The 18,206-nt window shown below is 36.4% G+C and overlaps 2 protein-coding genes across 2 annotated transcripts in view; one reads left to right on the top strand and one right to left on the bottom strand.

Annotated features, from left to right (window-relative positions):
* Positions 1-5,783: 5,783 nt before the first annotated feature.
* Positions 5,784-7,031, top strand: GPR151 (G protein-coupled receptor 151). The gene has a single exon (XM_078150509.1). The coding sequence runs from the start codon at positions 5,817-5,819 to the stop codon at positions 7,029-7,031; it is 1,215 nt and encodes a 404-aa protein (XP_078006635.1). The 5' UTR covers positions 5,784-5,816.
* A 3,466-nt stretch (positions 7,032-10,497) lies between these two features.
* Positions 10,498-18,206, bottom strand: part of TCERG1 (transcription elongation regulator 1) — a 64,480-nt gene continuing 56,771 nt past the window's right edge. The window contains 6 exon segments of the mRNA XM_078150510.1: positions 10,498-11,557; positions 12,752-12,852; positions 13,544-13,627; positions 14,333-14,512; positions 17,130-17,312; positions 17,530-17,694. Of these exon segments, the coding sequence (XP_078006636.1) occupies positions 11,356-11,557; positions 12,752-12,852; positions 13,544-13,627; positions 14,333-14,512; positions 17,130-17,312; positions 17,530-17,694 (915 nt within the window). The 3' untranslated portion in view covers positions 10,498-11,355.

Below are 18,206 nucleotides of genomic sequence, written 5' to 3'. Positions count from 1 at the left end.
ATTAAATCTACTTAACATGAATGTTTTACCCTATGCATCCTACTTGTTACAGAATCAGCATATCTCAAAATCTTTAGCACTAGCAATATGAAGTAAATTGTATAATAATAGTTGGCCTCTATAAAATTCTTTAAATTTACAAAGCTTTTTTTACAGCTGTCTCATTTGTATCCTCACTTCTAAAACATCTATCATTAGAGTCAATAACCAAAATTAATGTAATCTATATGTTGGCATATTAAGTTCTCAGAAAACATATTGGTGCTCACAATATTTTAATCTTATGTTTTAAAATGTGAAAATACCAGGAGACAATAAATTTTGTATCGTAAATACAATAAGAAAAATGGCACACTTCTGGGTGATTTGAGGTGTTTGGGGGGGGGTTGTTTTGTTTTGTTTTGTTTTTTAGCATATGAACTAACCTATCTTTAGATGGAAATGATTCAAAAACAAAGTGGGATGGAAGAGGGCAGAATGTGAACTACCCAAAATTCATTAAAAGCGTTTTAAATAGCTAGGTCAATACCTAAATCACCAAACACTGATCTAACAAAGTTATAACTTAAATTTAGATGGATTTACTAATGCGTGACATTTGAAGCTTTTCACAATCTGGCTTCAGTCTCTTTGTAGGCTTATTATCCAATACTCCCCACCATACTCTACAGAGCCACTTGCTAGTTACTAGACAGGAACCATATTTACTATATATGAATCTGCATGCCTTCACACAGCTGAAGGAATTTCTGGGCCTGGAATGCTCTTCCTCCTCTTCCTGCTCTTACTGCCTCTTGGAACCCCTACCTCCCTTAACATCTCAACTCAAGCCTTTCCTGATTCCCCCAGTCAGTACAACTCCCCAGATCACTATATAGTTATTCTGCATATATCCTAAATACAACAAATTCTAGTGGCTCTCTACTCTACTATTTCTAAGCGTTCTGGAACCTGGCTCCAACCTACCTCCTCAGCCTTATCATGCATCACTCCCTTTCACGCGGTCCAGTCTAGACAAAACAATCTTCCCGCTGTTCCTCACATGCCAGTCTTCACGCATTTACACAGGCCATCTCCCATACCTAGAATGTACTTCTTCCTCACCTATTCTTCTTACAATCTCTAGCTTCTTACAAAGCACCGTGCAAGTGTCACTTTCTTCATGAGGCCTTTCCTAATCTCCCCAACTGTTAGTTCCTTTCCCACAAATATTCTGCCTGTGACATATTCCCCACCCTGACCTACCCCCAACTACCAGGAGGAGCAACCAAGACTCAAGTCCCCAGGCCTTAACCCCACAGCAACACCATCTCCATGAAGACTGTGTTAATGACAATTTATCTGCTCCTCCAACTACCCCTACATGGCTATCAAACTCCCACCACATATTATTCTACCTATCATTACTTAATTACCAGATACCTAACAGTAAAGTATTCATAAGCCAATCTCTTGTTCTCTCATCATCATCCTTCTCAATTCCAACCCTGCCCATCCTTTCCATTGAGCCCTCAAGAATTCCTATTCTATAGTGAATAAACTTTTCCTCATTCTGGACCTCTTTTTCTCATACTCATACTTTCTCATACTTGCTGTCACTGAGGCCAAGATCTCACCAGATAACAGAACATCGTGGCCATCCTGTCCAGGATGAAAGCATTTATATAGTACTTTAAGGTTTGCAAAACACTTTTTACAATTATCTCATTTGTGTCCTCATTTGAAAAACAACTATTATTATGGTCTACTTAACCACAGTGAATAACAAAACAGAACTCATCTTATGCCCAAAGTCCACCTGTCTTTTCTTATTTCTGTCAAATAGGGAACCACCATTCTTCTAATTTCCCAGGTTCATAACCTCAGCAATTCAATTTCTTACTGTCCTTCACTCCATATGACCAATCAATTAGCTGGGAAATCTTGTAGTTTCTACCTCCATATCTCTCACATCTGATGCTTTCTCTCTCTTCATACAACCATTACTTTGGTTCAGGCCTCCATCACCTCTTGCCTGGACGATGACCTAATTGCCTCAAGTCTCTCTCCACTCCAATCCATTCTCCATACATTTGCCAAAGGGATTTTCCTTAAGAGAAAATCTGAAATTCCATTGGGTCGTTTTTGCCTCTAGGAAAAAAAAATATATATAAATCCTCTATTTGGATTTTAAAGCCTTTATAACCAAGCCTTAATCTACTTTTCTTTTTAATATATTTTTATTCATTTTGTTAACTATTTCCCAATTACATGTAAGAAAAATTTTAACATTTTTAAAATTCTGAGCTCTAAATTTTCTCCCTCCTGCCCTTTTCCACCCCCCCTTGAGAAGGCAAGTAATATATTGATTATGCATGTGAGTCATACAAAACATACTTCCATATTAGCCATCTTGCAAAACACACACACACAACACACACACACACACACACACGAAAAATAAGAAAAACTATGGTTCAATCTGCACTCGAGTTCATCCTAACCTACTTCTCCAACTTCATTATACATTACTAGCCTGCCCACACTCTGTGAGCTACAAACTGGTCACCTCTGTTCCTCAGTTTTTCATCTCTGGTCTCCTTTGGCTTTGCATTGTTCATCTTCCATGCCTAGAATGCTCTCCCTGCTCATCACTGCCTCATCAAATCCCTCCTTCTTAAAGACACAGCCCAAGAACTACCTTTTACATGAAGCCTTTCCTTAACCTAACTACTATTCCCTCCCTCCCCACTTTATTTGCAAGTATCACCTATATATTTATTCTGCAGATACTTACAGTTGTACATTGCCCCTTTCCCAAGTCCCCAGATAGTAAGCTCCTTGGGAACAGGAATTATTTCATTTTTTCTATCTCTGCCTCGTTGCACCTGGCACATAGTTCACACTTAATAAGGGCTTGTTGACTGAAGGATTTATTTCATAGGATCACATATTTAGAACTGGAAGAGTCCTCAAAAGTCATCTAGTCCCACTCCATTTTAGAAGTTTTCCTTGCCCAAGATCAAGTAAGTGATAAATGGGAGAGTTAGGTTTCAAACACAGGTTCTCTAGTTGACTGTGAAATTTCTATATAATGTTGTGAGGGTGAGAGTGGAGATTATCTTTCTTGTCAATTTCAATAGATAGATAGATAAGAAGAAAAATAAATAAATGAATGAGTGAATGATTAAATAAATAAGCAGATGAATGCATGAATAAATAAATAAATGACATACTTCAGAACATCCTTGCGGTCTTCTTTAATTACCCATTATGGTCTAGTCTTCACAAAATTAAACACTTCTTCAACTTCACATTTTCAGTCTGGAATAATTACTTCCCTAAATATTATAACTGCTATGTTAAAGTAATACTTCCATTTTTTTGGTCCTAACTTTAATATCTTGATTCTCAAAGTGTGCTTTCTATGTCTGGTATTCAGCAAAAAGTCCATTTTCCAATACCAATCTTGTACCCTTTCAGCATATCCTTGGTCTTAGCCTTCATCTTTTGGGACCAAAGTGCCTAATCTTACTCTATTTATTCTGTGCCCTCAAACAATTTAGTTGCTTTCTTCTGTGGATTTTCTCCAAATCCATTATTTCACTGGAAATACTCTACATGGATATGGACTACATATGGTTATTTTTCCCACTTATCAACCACCCTACTGATGTAAACCCCTCCCCTCCCCCCAGTCCCAAATCTAAAGAGTCATCACAAAAGCACACAGTCTGACCTTAGACAGGTTAGTTCTGTTATGTAACAGCACTGTGCCGAATGAAGTCAGAGCTATAAGGTTCCATCTTCATACTGGTCAACAGTAGCACCATCACTCTGCTCCATGGTCACAAACTATACCTGGCTAAGTATTTGGAAAATGGGTAAATGGTCATAAAGTATACATACACAGACACACATACAGACACACATACACAAACTGTGTTTTTATGGATCCTCAAAAGAAGAAAACAGTTTAGCACAAGGTCAGTGGCTATACTCATGTATGCATTTAGATACACACATACACATGTATACACGTGTGCATTTATATATGCATATATACATAAATACACAAACAGGGCAGCTAAGTGGCACAGTGGAATCCGAAGACTCATCTTCATGAGTTCAAATTTGATCTCAGACATTTACTAGCTATGTGACCCTGGACAACTGACTTAATCCTGTTTGCCTCAGTTTCTTCATCTGTGAAATAAGCTGGAGAAGGAAATGGCAAACCACACTCTAGTATCTTTGCCAAGAAAATTCCAAAAGAGTTCACAAAGAGTCAAATGTGATTGAAACAACTGAACAATAATACACACACACATAACTGTTTTTTTCTCTATATATAGAGATATGGCTATCTATATCAACAGGTCAGAGGCTATGAACACACTGTATGCAATACAAAATTGACATTACAAAAACATTTTCACTACAAAGGCAGCACAGTTTTCTTGTTTTTGTTTTTACTGAATGCTAAAGCTACAAGGTACTTAAAAATGTCAAAGAATTTGAGAACTAGAAGAGACCTTAAATCACCCAACCCTTTCACTTTATAGGAGAAACTGAGACCCAGAAATGCGGCTTGTCCAAGATCATTCAGGTTTTCGGTAGCATAACCATGACTAAACCCAGGCTTTCTGCCTACTAGTATAGATCTCTTTGCATTATACCACACCACGTATTTGAAACTATTTTTGAAAATAGTTAAATAGTTAATAGTTAATAGAAAATAGTTAAATCCCCACTCAAGGAAGGTAGGTATGTTAGGGAGCAATTGTAGCTCCTGCCCCTCTACAGTATAGCCACTGCTTACTACTCAGGATCAATGCTGATGGTGAAATTTAAACATACTGATACTAAAATCTAATTTCATTCTAATAACTTTTAGACAGGTCATTTCTCTTTTCTTTATAGCATACTTAAATGCAGCTTATTTAAATGTTTTTTTTTCATTTTTCTTCTCTCTTTTCTGTAGGGAAAAAATATAGAATTATCTGTACCTATATATTTATCAGTAAATATATGGAAAATTCAGCAAAACAGTGAAGTCCTGTTTCCTGGACACTACTGAGGTTAAAGGGATTCAATATTTCAATTGCCTTCATAACTATCGCACTAAAAATTCTAATTTAGAATATCTACACTAAATTATACACCTGTAAGGAAGTCACAATCTTTGGAACAAATACAGAAATGTTCATGATTAAATTTCTCCCAGGACTCTCTTCTTGGTTCTATTACTTGATTGAAGGGCTCTGTGTATGCAATTGGTCAGAGCCAGACGCTTGGCAATAGAGACAGGGGTAAGCTCATGTCTGTGGAAAGAAAGTAGAAGGTATTAGTCTGAAAGGCTAGGGCGTTTAAAGGCAGTTAACATTTATTGACCCTGGGGCTTTTACAGCTTTCACCAAATAAATGGATTACTCACAGCAGCCCCACGAACGTATCATATATGCTTAACGTGTGTCTTATCTTATCTATCATTTATGAAGAGGCTGTTTTAATTACTCCACAGGACTGATAATATGAGCTATTAAGACTTGCTAATAAGAAAAAACCAACCTGCTTCCAAGGGTGAATGTCAATCACTGGAGTTGCAGGTATAGCATGCTATCGCAGCTCTGATTCAAATGTCTTCCAGGGTCAAATACAAGGAATAAGGAGGGGAGACTTGAATGGGTGGTGTTAGATAAATCTGACGAAAGAGTATTTCCTGTGCAAAAGAGCTGAAGAACACACATCTGGAGGAGGGGCTAGCTGACAAGGGAGAGTTCCTAACAGAAAAGACCGTGCTAGCAGCAGACTCAGCCGACTCCAACTTCAGCACCATGAACACTTCATTAGCAAGACTCCACTTTGCAGGTGGCTATCAGCCCTCTGACTCCAAGGACTGGAGATCCATCATTCCTGCTTTCTTGGTGGCAATCTGTTTAGTAGGCTTTGCAGGGAACCTGTGTGTGATTGGCATCCTCCTACATGGTGCTTGGAAAGGAAAATCATCCATGATCAACTCCCTGATTTTAAATCTCAGCCTAGCTGATCTCTTTCTTCTGCTATTCTCTGCACCCCTGCGGGCAGCAGCATATTCCAAAGGTGTTTGGGATATGGGATGGTTTGTCTGCAAATCTTCTGACTGGTTCACACACACGTGCATGGCAGCCAAGAGTCTGACAATTGTTGTGGTAGCAAAGGCATGCTATATGTATGTAAGCAACCCAGCCAAGCAAGTAAATATCAACAACTGCACGATCTGGACAGTGCTGCTTGTCATCTGGGCCACGGCCTGCCTCTTACCCTTGCCCGAATGGTTCTTTAGTACCCTTAGGTACCACGAAGGTGTGGAGATGTGCATTATGGAAGTACCAGCCCTGGCCCAGGAATTCACTTCTACATTCGGTAAGCTCTACCCTCTCCTTGTATTTTTCCTCCCTTTGCTCTTCGCTGGGATGTATTTTTGGAAGTCTTATTGCCGGTACCAACGCAGAGGAACCAAGACTCAAAACCTAAGAAACCAGATCCGATCTAGGCGACTCACAATGATGTTGTTAAGTGTTGCTATAACCTCTGCCATCATGTGGCTACCAGAATGGATAGCTTGGCTGTGGGTATGGCATCTAAAGACAGGAAGCCCCATTCCACCTCAAGGTTTCGTAGCCTTATCTCAGGTCCTTATGTTTTCCATCTCGTCTGCAAACCCCTTTATTTTTTTAGTGATGTCTGAGGAATTCAAAGGTTTCAAAGATTTCTGGAAATGGCTGACATCAAAAAAGCCTCTACCTGACCCAGACACTCAAGAAACACCAGCCGGTAACTCACAGGTCATTTCAGATAATGTCCCATCTCAAGAGCCCCTGCCATCTGTATCAGACAAAGAGAAGGCTGGATCTTCCCTGTCTGGTGAGGAGAAAACAGACAAGGAGATTCCTGTCCTACCCGATGTGGAACAGTTTTGGCATGAAAGGGACACAGTCCCTTCTGAGCAAGACAATGATCCTACCCCCTGGGAACATGATGATTCTGGGATAGCAGGTTGTAGTAAATGAGATTACAAGTTCCAAAGCCAAATAAACTGTGTATTTATTGTATTTGTTATACTGTTGCTTACCAATATTGCTCAAGATTTTACTAGGTAAAAATATGGTAATGCTATCTTTGCTCTTGGTTGTGCTCAAGAAACATCTTACTGTCAAAGCTTTCAAAATCATATTTCTAATAAGTAGGAATACCCTTACATTAGGATAAATACTTATGATGCTTAGATTACTTGAAATAAAATTTTCAAGTATAACCTGCAACCTTGTGTATCTTAAGCTGTTTTTCCCCTTAGAGGTTAGAGTTTACACTATGCCATTTACCTGTTCTCTCCCTTGTTAATACATGGAACTGACAGGAGAGCTGGTTGGAGAACAGAACAAAATCTGTGGCTACATAAAAGTGGCTCTCCACACAAAACTGTGGTCCTGTTGTCATGGACCTGAACCCATTACTCTGTCCTCCTTAGCACTAAGGAGGCCAATCCACTAAATAATTTTGAAATATTTATGGTTTCAAATTAATTTATACTTTATACAATCAGAATGCAAAATACAACCTTAACAGATTCAGAATTCAGTTGTTTTCAAAGCATAAACAAACAAGTTTTATTTGATTCTGGCAAATTCAACTAACCAGCTGCCTACAAGAAAGTTAGATACTAGGAAATTACTTGACATTTTTCCTAGTGTTCATGCTGATTTGAATCACTCATGTAATTTGGCATTTTGTTGTTCTTTCTTTTTAGGAAAATACAGGACTATTGCATGGCTCTCCTTATAGGTATCACTCCTACCCACTTCACCAAACTTAATACTTGAAAACCCTCTAGATTTAAAGCTTAAGATTTAAGTCACTCAGCTGAGATATGTAAAGTGCTTTGCATCTTTAAAGTGCTATAAAAATGCTATTATTATTATTACTGCTAGAAAAACAGGATATAGTTCGTATTCTACCAGTTAAAGACTTTGAAAGTATCTCCTAACATTCTCTACTCTTATCTCAGGACCTCTCCTAGAATTGAAGGTATGGTTACTGTTACAGTAGTTACCGGGGTGGAAAAGTTTATTTTTCCCAGTCTGAAGACTGTCTTCTCAAAATGCATGATTATAAAACTAGGGCTCAAACTTAACCCATGATATTGAATCTGCTCACTTTAACATCTAAAACAACAGTTTCTCCAAATGACAGCAGTGGTGGGTGTGTAACAGAGAAGAGAAGAAATACAGATAGGCAGAGAACTTGGTTTAATAAAGGGACAGAAACTGAAAAATACAATGACAGTGAAGGAAAAAAAGGCAAGAAAACAGAAAATATTGGAAAAGAAACCCCAATACTTATCAGACTTTTCTGTCCCCATAAAGATATATAGGAAAATACCAGTATTAGGCACCTTACCAGTCCAGAACTTTATAACTGATTAAATATTATGTCCCACGTGCATGGTAATTATACATGTATCACTTTTCCTACAACGCATAAAGCATCTATTGGGACCAGTTACCTTTATTCCCAGAATTCTAATGGGGTCTCTAAGTATATTTCCATTGTAGGGCTCCCTCAGAAATGCCTTAGGGCAAAAAAGAGAGGACAGAGGGAGAACAGAGAAATTAAAGCATGTAGGAGGACACTGTGGAGAGAAAAGAAGCATTTTTTTAAATAAGTGAAAATTGTGGGGTTTCTTATACTATAGATGCTTAAGTGAAGTAGAGGGGTTTTATATTTACCCCCAACTTATAACCGAGTCATTAAAAAATTCACTATGCTCGTGGGGCCACAGAAATGTAACTCACAGCTGTACTACTTTCCCCAAGAGCCCAAAAACCTGTTTAGTGATGCACGTATCTTACAGATTAGGTAACTTTCAATGCTTTATTACAAATTGTATTAATTTGTGTTTTATGTTCTCAATGTATCTTAAATATGGAATCTAAGATGACATTACTGTTGCTCATTTTTACTTGTGAACAAATAAAAAACATGCCACACTGCATCTATTCAATTTTATCTCAGCAGATATGTGTTTCCAAATCTCTTATTCTCATATTGTCAAATAAAAACTGTTATTTGGCAAAAACGGGTTTATTTATTATTTGGCTTTCAGGCAGGGCTGACCCTGTCTCTAACACGAAAAATTCTCAAGAGGAATTTAAATTATATATTCAGTCTTGTCAAAATACAGAGTTTGCTATCTAAACATCATTTCAAGTTGCACACGTAAGAAGGATAACTGACTACTTGTTGTAAAGCATCATATATACAGTCCTAGCTTTGATATCCCATGCTTCAGTTCTGATACCTTACAAAAAAGGAACCTGGGCTTTGGAGCTTTTGCAATAATATATACGAATTCCCAATCTACACAAATAACCCTTCCAATATTTCAAGACATAATTACTTAAATGTCAGCAATCCCATTTGTATGAAAAATGTCACTGTGAAATAGGAGGAAGGCAATGACTGAGCAAACAGCAATTTGTAGAATTCAAAGTTGTGACAAAAATGTTTAGATAGTCTAGTAACTCAAAAAAAAAATCTTTCTAGGACAGTTAAGTATTGTCTATAATAGCACAGAAATTCCTCCAGTTTTGAAAATGGTCCCTTTAACTCCTCCTCATAATACTCAACGTTACTCAACGGATTTGCAGAAGTGAACTGCAAAATATAGGGGGGAAAAAAACATCCTAGTTAAACACCATCAAATTTATGGAGTTTCCGCTTGGTCTGATACAGTTGATACGTACAATTACACATACATCTGTGTGCATCTAAATATTATACCTAGATATAATTCAATATTCAACAAACACTCATTAAGCACAAGGCATTAGGGAAGGTAACGTGTGCATACATATACATACACACACACATAAACATACATGTACAAATCTAGATCTGGCACATTTTACTTTAAAGGGGGCTTTGGGGAGAGTAGTAACGATGGTGAAATAACAAGGGAAACCAAATCAACACCTTGTTCAATATACCATTTATAGAAATGTAACATCCTGTGATACTCCCCCCTCACCTACCCAAAAGGAAACAATGGAGAAGAGACTGTTTTAGATGGGACAACAGAACCAAAAAGTGATGGGGAGTCAAAAGAGTGATAGTATCACAGAAATATGCATGATACACTGAAAGAACTGCCATGAAATGCATAAAGCATCAATTAAAATAAGAAAGGCAAAAATGTCATTTTTTGCTTACTATGTAAGACTTTCAAGAAAGATGAGCTGAAGGAAGTGAACACAAAAAGAATTCTTTCAAATCCCTTTCCTTTTTGCACTGCAAATAATTTCATAACACAAAGCTCTGAAAAAAATATGCATTCAAGGCTTTAAAAAAAATATGCAATATCAAAAGTTTTAAAGCAGACTTCATTTGTGCAGTTTCCATTTTCTGCTTCTTTTAAGAACAAATTTTAAAACAAATTTTCTTTACAGGTTATTTAACATTAAGCATATACAATCCACATATAAAAAGGGTTGGTTTATTGTAGTTCAAATACATAAACTGAACAATTCAAACATTTCAAAATTAAACTTTAGAAACACAAGTTTAACATTCAAACAGGAGTATAGTTTACAAGAATTACCCAGAAGGGCAATTAACTCTCTAATCCAGAAATTGATAAAGATACTTCTATAGTGAATAAAAATGTGTTTATACAACCGTCCTGTTCTGGTAAGCATTGTTATCTATCGACTGTGTTTCCATATCCAAGAAGAAATTACCAGAAAAATCTTCACTTAAAGCAACCAGATTTTTGTCTATAATTCAGAGGGATAATCAAAGCACATCTGTGAACAAATTCAAACTAAACTGGTCTCTAGAGACTTGGGGAAAAAGCAGGAGCATTACAATATTCTTAGCCTCTGCCAGCTGAGAATTTAATTAACAATGTTTTTCTTTTACCTGCTTTACAAAAACAACTTGGGTCTGCTCCAAGTTTGTGGCACTTGTATCTTACAAGTTCAGACCATAAACCACTCCTTGGGTCTTGCATATATAACACTGCTAGGAAAAATGTCATCAAAAATCACTGACTTCCACACCTCATATAAGGATAATCTTTAGTTTCAAGCTTTTATATTTACTAGAGACAGTCTAGATGTCTGAGTATGTATGTCAGTCATGCCACACAAAGAAAAGCATAAATATTTCCAGAGTTCTTGGTTCAAAAACCATGTTCACAAATGCTGCTCCTTCCTCCGCTCTTCAGACGGTTTTGTAATAGGCTGACTCCTATATGTTTATGTAAAAATCTGACAGGTGGCTCATGCAAGCATTTTGAATTAATAGATACCCTTGGCGTGAAGAGTTACGTCAGAATTATTTTGTTGATCGTCTTGTAGGTTCTGAGGCTGTTGGAGGTGGAGGTGGACCTCGTCGATCCAGGTCATCAACATATGCCACAATGAGTTTGCGCCTCTCCTCTGGCACACAGTCAAGTACCAAATATCTCTTGTCATTCTGCAAAATCTTTTCTACATCTTTCAAGTGCTGATCAGACTCCTGGATTAATTTTTTGGATCTGAAATAAGAGAAAAAAGCCCAAGAATTACTGACTGCTGCCCACAGGCCTTTCAGAAATGAGCTGGCGATGTCAGTCTAGTTCCTAATTGTGTTTTCATATTTAAAAAAAAAGAAAAATTTCACTGCAGTGGTCACCTTTGTAGGTCGTCTCAGCAAAGACTTCAAGGAGTGAAAGGGCCTCAGAAGCTGAATTACCCTCCCACCCCTAGTGGTGGTCCCTCCAGATCAGGGCTGAGGGTGGGTGGGTAAATCTTGCCCGTGCTGTACCTGTTCTGTGGATGAACAGAGGACTTCAGTCTGCGGGGCTGCCAATCCCAGCATCTTTCACAAGCTTTCACTTTCACATCTTTCACTAAATTAACTATAAAAATGTAGAAAGAAGTCTTACTTCACATCTAATTTAAAAGCCCAAGCTGATGCAAAACATTAAGGACCCTGACCAAAAAGTCCAAAAGCCATATCAAATGACAAAATACCTAAAAACCACACCCTCAGCACTACCTATCCTCCCATGCATGTACCCTTAAATCACGTTCCAAATAATTTTTTTGAAGGAAGCCAGGTAGAAGCATACGTACAACAATGCTTCTCTGCATACTGATTTCTAAATCAATGGAAAATGTATATTTTACTGATAACAATTACTGGGGAGGGGGAAAGAACTGAGCACGCTGCAGAATAATCCAATTTAAGACAATGATTTTACATTTTATGTATTCATTTTAATAAACTCAGAAAATTGTTTTCTCTAAGAAAAATGTTCTGTTGAGTCTAAACTGATGACTTCATAGTTTTAGAATGTTTCAGCTATGTTAATAATTAAGGGAGAAAAAAATTACTTCATAAAGAATGTGGGGGAAAAAAATCTCTTCATGGGATGTGGTTTTCATAATGTAGTTGAATGTAACAGATAAACTGTTAGGTAAAAATAAAGATCACTTTTTAAAGACACTGGCTGGGTGGGAGGGGGTGGGGCTAGACAAAATGAGAATGAGTATCTGGGCCCTTTCTTCCAAAAAAGAAAAAAAAAATTATGCCCACAGTTATTGGATCCAGTTTTGAGCATCTGGCCTCTTACTCCTAAAACTTAACATGTCAACATGTGTGTGAATGAAAAGTTTGATTTGGCCTGTTCAGTAAGGACTAGTAAAGACAAAATGGTCATTGATATAAAACAATTTGTTGCACACACCTGTATGTTATAAATTTGGTCTCTTTCAAAAGTGTCCTGAAGTCAGCTTTGGCAGTAATATATTTGTCTCTGATGTACTCTTCAAATTCCCTTTGCTTTTTCTGCAGGAAGATAATTAGTTAACATTAAAATACCTGGTAAATGATTCAAAAGTTTATGAATTCCATCATTTAAATCAATCACTTTACACAACAAACTGATTTAATCAAAGTAAAGTAAATTACATCTAAATAAAATCTAGTAGTCAAAATTCTACACATTTAAAATTCTCATACATTAAAATTCTGCATAGTGGAAAGAAGCAACAATATTAAATAAATACCATGTAATAATTAGAGCAACACAACAAATATTAATAAAATATTACCATGACACATAATAACACAAATATGCATACAATAAGCAGCTAATATTTGCTGAACCCCGTACTGGGCATAATATGCACTGTTCAGGGATACTATACGTTCAAACCACAATCTATAGTAGTACAAATAGCTTACATCCACAGAGGCTCAATCCAAGAACTGAAGATTTTTATTCAAAAAATTTCCACTGTATATTTTATCATTAGATGAAGCTACATACAGATTATGGATTAAAATTAAGATAAACACTTCACTAGCAAGCACCATCATCAACATGCTTGGCAATAATACTGTGTAATAAGGCAGCCTAAACTATAGACTCAAATCATTGGCAAGTAGTACTGCTGTTCAATTATTATTTATAATTGTCAGCAATTACTTACAAAACACTTAACAAATATCAACAAAAATAAATTTTAAAACTCACTCTGTCACTGGAGGAGAACTTAATGCACCGTGGATCTTCCTTGATAATTTTTTTAACTTCTTTCCAAGTGGATGTGAGTGTAATCTTTCAAAAAGACAAATAAATAAAAATATAAATGCGGCTTACTCTTATGGGGAGCTCAAACTGCAGCACATATGGTACATAATATTACACACTGACCTGAGATCTCTTGTAATGCCCAAGCGTAACAGGACTAGTTAGGGACAGTGAGGCAGCTTTAATGCAATTTCTTTTTGTTGGCTTGCCACAAGAGTTATTTTCATGGCCATATTTTCAAGGTGGCCTAAGACATTTCACCTGCAAACCCTGCATTTACACGGGCAAACATCATAACTTTTGAAGATACCATTCACCAAAAAGAGAACAGTTACTTAGGAGCAAGACCTGGATAACAACGTGCACAAACTGCAGGAAAACGGGCCATGATATTGAATCAAAAAATAGAGAAGGGAAGGACATCTAAGTCCAAGAGAGGTGATCAATGATCACAGAAAAGGATATTTTGGTTAACTATGCGAACAATCATAACACAGAAAGTTGAAAAGAAGCTAAACATAATCTCTGAAAGGGGCAGTTGAGTAAAAATTACTGCAAGACTTTTCTAAAAAGGGGAAATGAAAAAGGAGAAGTGAAATAAAAGAATTTAAGGAAGTAGCAATAAAAATTTAAAGACCGTAACTGTCAAAATTTGTATTTCCTTTTTTCAAATTATTTAGCTATTCCTATCTAGAACAAAACATAACAAATAGATAAGAATCCATTTCTTACCGCTGAAGTCTCATCCAGAAGTTGTCTAAAGTGTTCCCTCTTCTTTTTGGTAAGTGCTTCAATGTGTTCATTGAAAAGCTTCTCTTTCTCTTCTCTTTCTAGCAAAGAGCCAGATTCCCATCGATGATCTTTTCGGAGAGTTCTCCGAGTATCAGACCATGACACATCTGAAGAACGAACCTTTAAGGAGAAAAAAAAAAGAGGAATTTCATATTTCACCAAAACAGACACCTTTTCATATTTCATTCAAATGAATGTCAAGTTGATTAGCCTAAAGAAAATGGGAAACTTCAAATGCAATATTTAAACACCAAGGTCATTCAGAAAATAAGATTAAGACAACACATCCTATGAAGAGGAGACATCCTTACTGATGATCAACAGAATACTTAAATTACTTCATGATTTTAACTACTTCTATGGCAGACTCCAATCTCCTTAGTACATGAAATCGCGAGGAGTCAAAAATAATTTATCTCCTGGTAGCCAAATTTCTCACCATGGCTTTCTCCTACCTGCATTTTTATAAACTGTAAAACTCAAAGTATCTAAAAACACATTCCTTCTTTTCCACCCCAAACCTATCTCATATTCAAACTTCCCCATTTTCTCTTTACACCATCATCATCCTTCTCATCACAAGGGTTCACAACCTTAGAGTCATCTGTGACTTTTACCTCTCTCAATCTCTATTTCTAATCAGTTGCCAAGTTTTGTCAATCCTACTTCCATAGCATCTTTCACACCTATCTCCTTTCACTCTTCCTTCATACCATCTACACTGTAGTTCAAATTCTCATCAACTCTTGTTAGACTACTAATTGTCTCCCCTGACTCCAGTCTCTTTTCTCTCAAATCCATTCTCTATACAGGTCCCAAAATGATATTCTTAACACATCCAACCACATCACTCTACTATTCAAAAATCTTCAATGGCTCTCCATTGCCTCTAGGACAAAATATCAATTCCCCAGTCCTGCATTTAAAGCATTCTACAATCTAGCTCTCAACTCTCTTTCCCATTGCACTTCACATTACTCAACTTCATGCAGACTCTGTTCCACTCACACTGGCCTTCTAGATACTCTTTGTACACTAAATACTCCACCTCCCACCTGCATGTCTCTATACAAGCAGTCCCCATGTCAGGAATACAATCCCTTCTCACTTCTACCTCCCTCACTGAATGTCTAGCTTCCTTCAAAACACAGTTCATATGCCAGCTCCTACACAAGGCCTTTCTTGATCCTCCAGTTGTTAGCACTTTATCTCTCTTAAAATTGCTTTGTACATACTCACTTGTGTACAATGTTGAATAGCCACCAAGAGAATGTAAATGTAATGGCAGGGACTGTTTCATTGTTTGCCTTTGCTTTCCCAGGATCTAGATATGCCTTACAGATAGCAGACTCTGCATAAATGTTTGGTGAATTGAAATGGCTAAGATGCTTCTCACCAGGATTATAAATGAAGACTTTCCAGCTTGATGGGCCTTGTTAGAACTTACACTCCTGATCAAACCGCCTTCAAAAACAAATCATAAGTTCTAAATGATATTAGTGTTGTATTTACAAATATGAAGCATGGCACAAGGTAACATACCAGATTAAAGGAAATATACACCTATTGAAACTCTTCCCCAGTGCCTCAATATCACATGGAGATAAGCCTGCAGTCTTGAAAGCTGTATCAGCAGAGCTAATATTTAGGCAAGGTCTTACAACCAAGTTGGAAAGGCATTGAGTAAAGAAGGACCATCCTACCTGAGTTTACAGAATGATGAATTTTTCAGCTACAGCATCTCTATTTCTGAAAAGCTACCTAAATTATAGATAGGTTACTGAAGGAAATACTTCCGCTGATGAAATTTTGGATCCTTTCAGCACTAACATACATAGAGTGCAATGCAATGGAATCTGCTATAGTAAATCACTTTTTCAAATAATCAGTAGGTTTTTCAGCAAAATCAGAATAAAACTGCTTCAAGACACCAGTACATTATTATACAAAATTAAGAAATAGAAACACAAGAAGCGTTCTCAACAAGCTGAATACCCTGAGACCTACAAATAAGTGTTTGGTAACTTTCCTTCAAGAGAGAGAAATCCTGGCCTTTTTTGCTCACTAACACTACTGAACCCTATATAGGAAAAAGAAAGGCAGTAAAAGGTAATACACGACTCCCCTGTTCATTAATCTTTTTGTGATCTCCAAAAATTTTTATCAAACTCTTGATTCCCCAAAATATTCTAGCCCAAAGTAGACAAATGGTAGGGGTAGGGCTGAGGGAGCACAAATAAGAATTTTCCAAGCACTCAAAAACCATCACGTTACAATGCCACTTAAGCAGCACTCTCAACGATCTGGAGAAACCACAAAGCTGCATTCCTTCCACTGTGCCACACAGAAAATGTCAGAAAAGAAAAACCGTAGAAAGAGAAACTGAAACAGAACAGTAGATAGCAAAAAGCAGAAATGGTGATGGGAATAGTGAAGGATGAATAATGGGGAAAGATCTATAACAAAAAAGTTGAAAAAAATTTGGTATCAATAGTATTGTTTTTTGGGGAAATGATTTATCTATACCTATTTATCCCTGTTCAAGCTAGATAACTAACATATAATAGTGACCCCACCTTATATTCATATATTTATATATAGTTCTACAAATAACTATAACTACAAATAACTTACCAACTTATACAACTTTTACAGTCAAGCTGAATATACCTTAAAAAGGTTCACAGAATTAACAAAGATTTTTAATAAGTGAAATAAAAGTGAATATTACACTCACCATATCAGAAAGAAGAGCCTTAAAATTCTGAATTGCTTCTTCACGTTTATGTTGCTCTCTTTCTCGATCTATTTCTTTCGTTTGTTCTGAACGAGCTTTTTGAACCTCTCGCTCCCGTTCCCGTAAACTTGCCTCTATTCGGGCTTGCCTCTCCAGTTCCTTTTCTTTTTCTGAATCTAAATTCTATAAAAAGAAAGATTCTATTTTCAAACAACTCCATTAGACTAACTAGCTTGTCAAATATTTCTTCAAATTCAGTTCTTGTTAAGAATGTAAATTTCCAAAATGCATTTCAAAATAAACTTCTACTGATGAATTAAAGCAGTACTGATGAACACATCAAATATACTTTTTCTGCCATTTAAGGATATAAAGTACTACAAATAAACACATACTGTACCTTGGCTATTTTTTCAATATACTGTTTAAAAAGGTCTTCTCTCATTGATGAGCTATCTACTGCTTTGTAACGTGGGTCACTTTCCACTTTGTCCTTTACTTTGCTCCATCGAGATTGACTATCCAAGTGGTGATTAGATAGTAGTTCAAAGAAATCCGATTTGATCTACATTTTAAACAGGATATGAAATGGGGAAAGAAAAAGAGCATGCTGTAAGAAAATTAATTTACTAATAACTGCTACTTGACAAAAACACGTACTTACCTTAAAGATGAGAAATATGTAAAATCTTACAGAGCACCTGATCTCTAGTTGGCTAATTTTTAGGAAAAGAATAGCAAATTTTTTTATTTATAATTTTTTAAGTCTGCCAAATCATAAAAGTTCTTGACTGAGATCTACCAAAGAGAAGATGAATTCTTTCTTTGGTGAATAACACTTAAGACAAATGAGGATAATTTCTTACACAACTACAATTTTATGTCTTAGATGTTTCCATAAAGTATGAATTTACTTTGACATAGGATTGATTTTTTGCTAAATCTTTGTAATGAGTTGCAGCAAAATATTTATTAGTTTCACATGATGGTAATGAATGCTATTATAACAAGTAACATAGTAAAAGTTTTCTGTTTTTTAATATCAACAAGGAGGATAAGTAAATTTCATTCAGTTTT

This window comes from Phascolarctos cinereus, unplaced genomic scaffold (assembly GCF_003287225.1).
Source record: "Phascolarctos cinereus isolate Bilbo 61053 unplaced genomic scaffold, phaCin_HiC Scaffold_2;HRSCAF=192, whole genome shotgun sequence".
Classification (NCBI taxonomy): domain Eukaryota; kingdom Metazoa; phylum Chordata; class Mammalia; order Diprotodontia; family Phascolarctidae; genus Phascolarctos; species Phascolarctos cinereus.
The sequence above is the reverse complement of the archived record's forward strand: the minus strand, read 5'-3'. Positions and strand labels throughout refer to the sequence as shown.

Bases quoted from the DNA above. Each gene is read 5' to 3' on its own strand.
- GPR151 (XM_078150509.1), top strand. From the start codon at position 5,817: ATGAACACTTCATTAGCAAGACTCCACTTTGCAGGTGGCTATCAGCCC.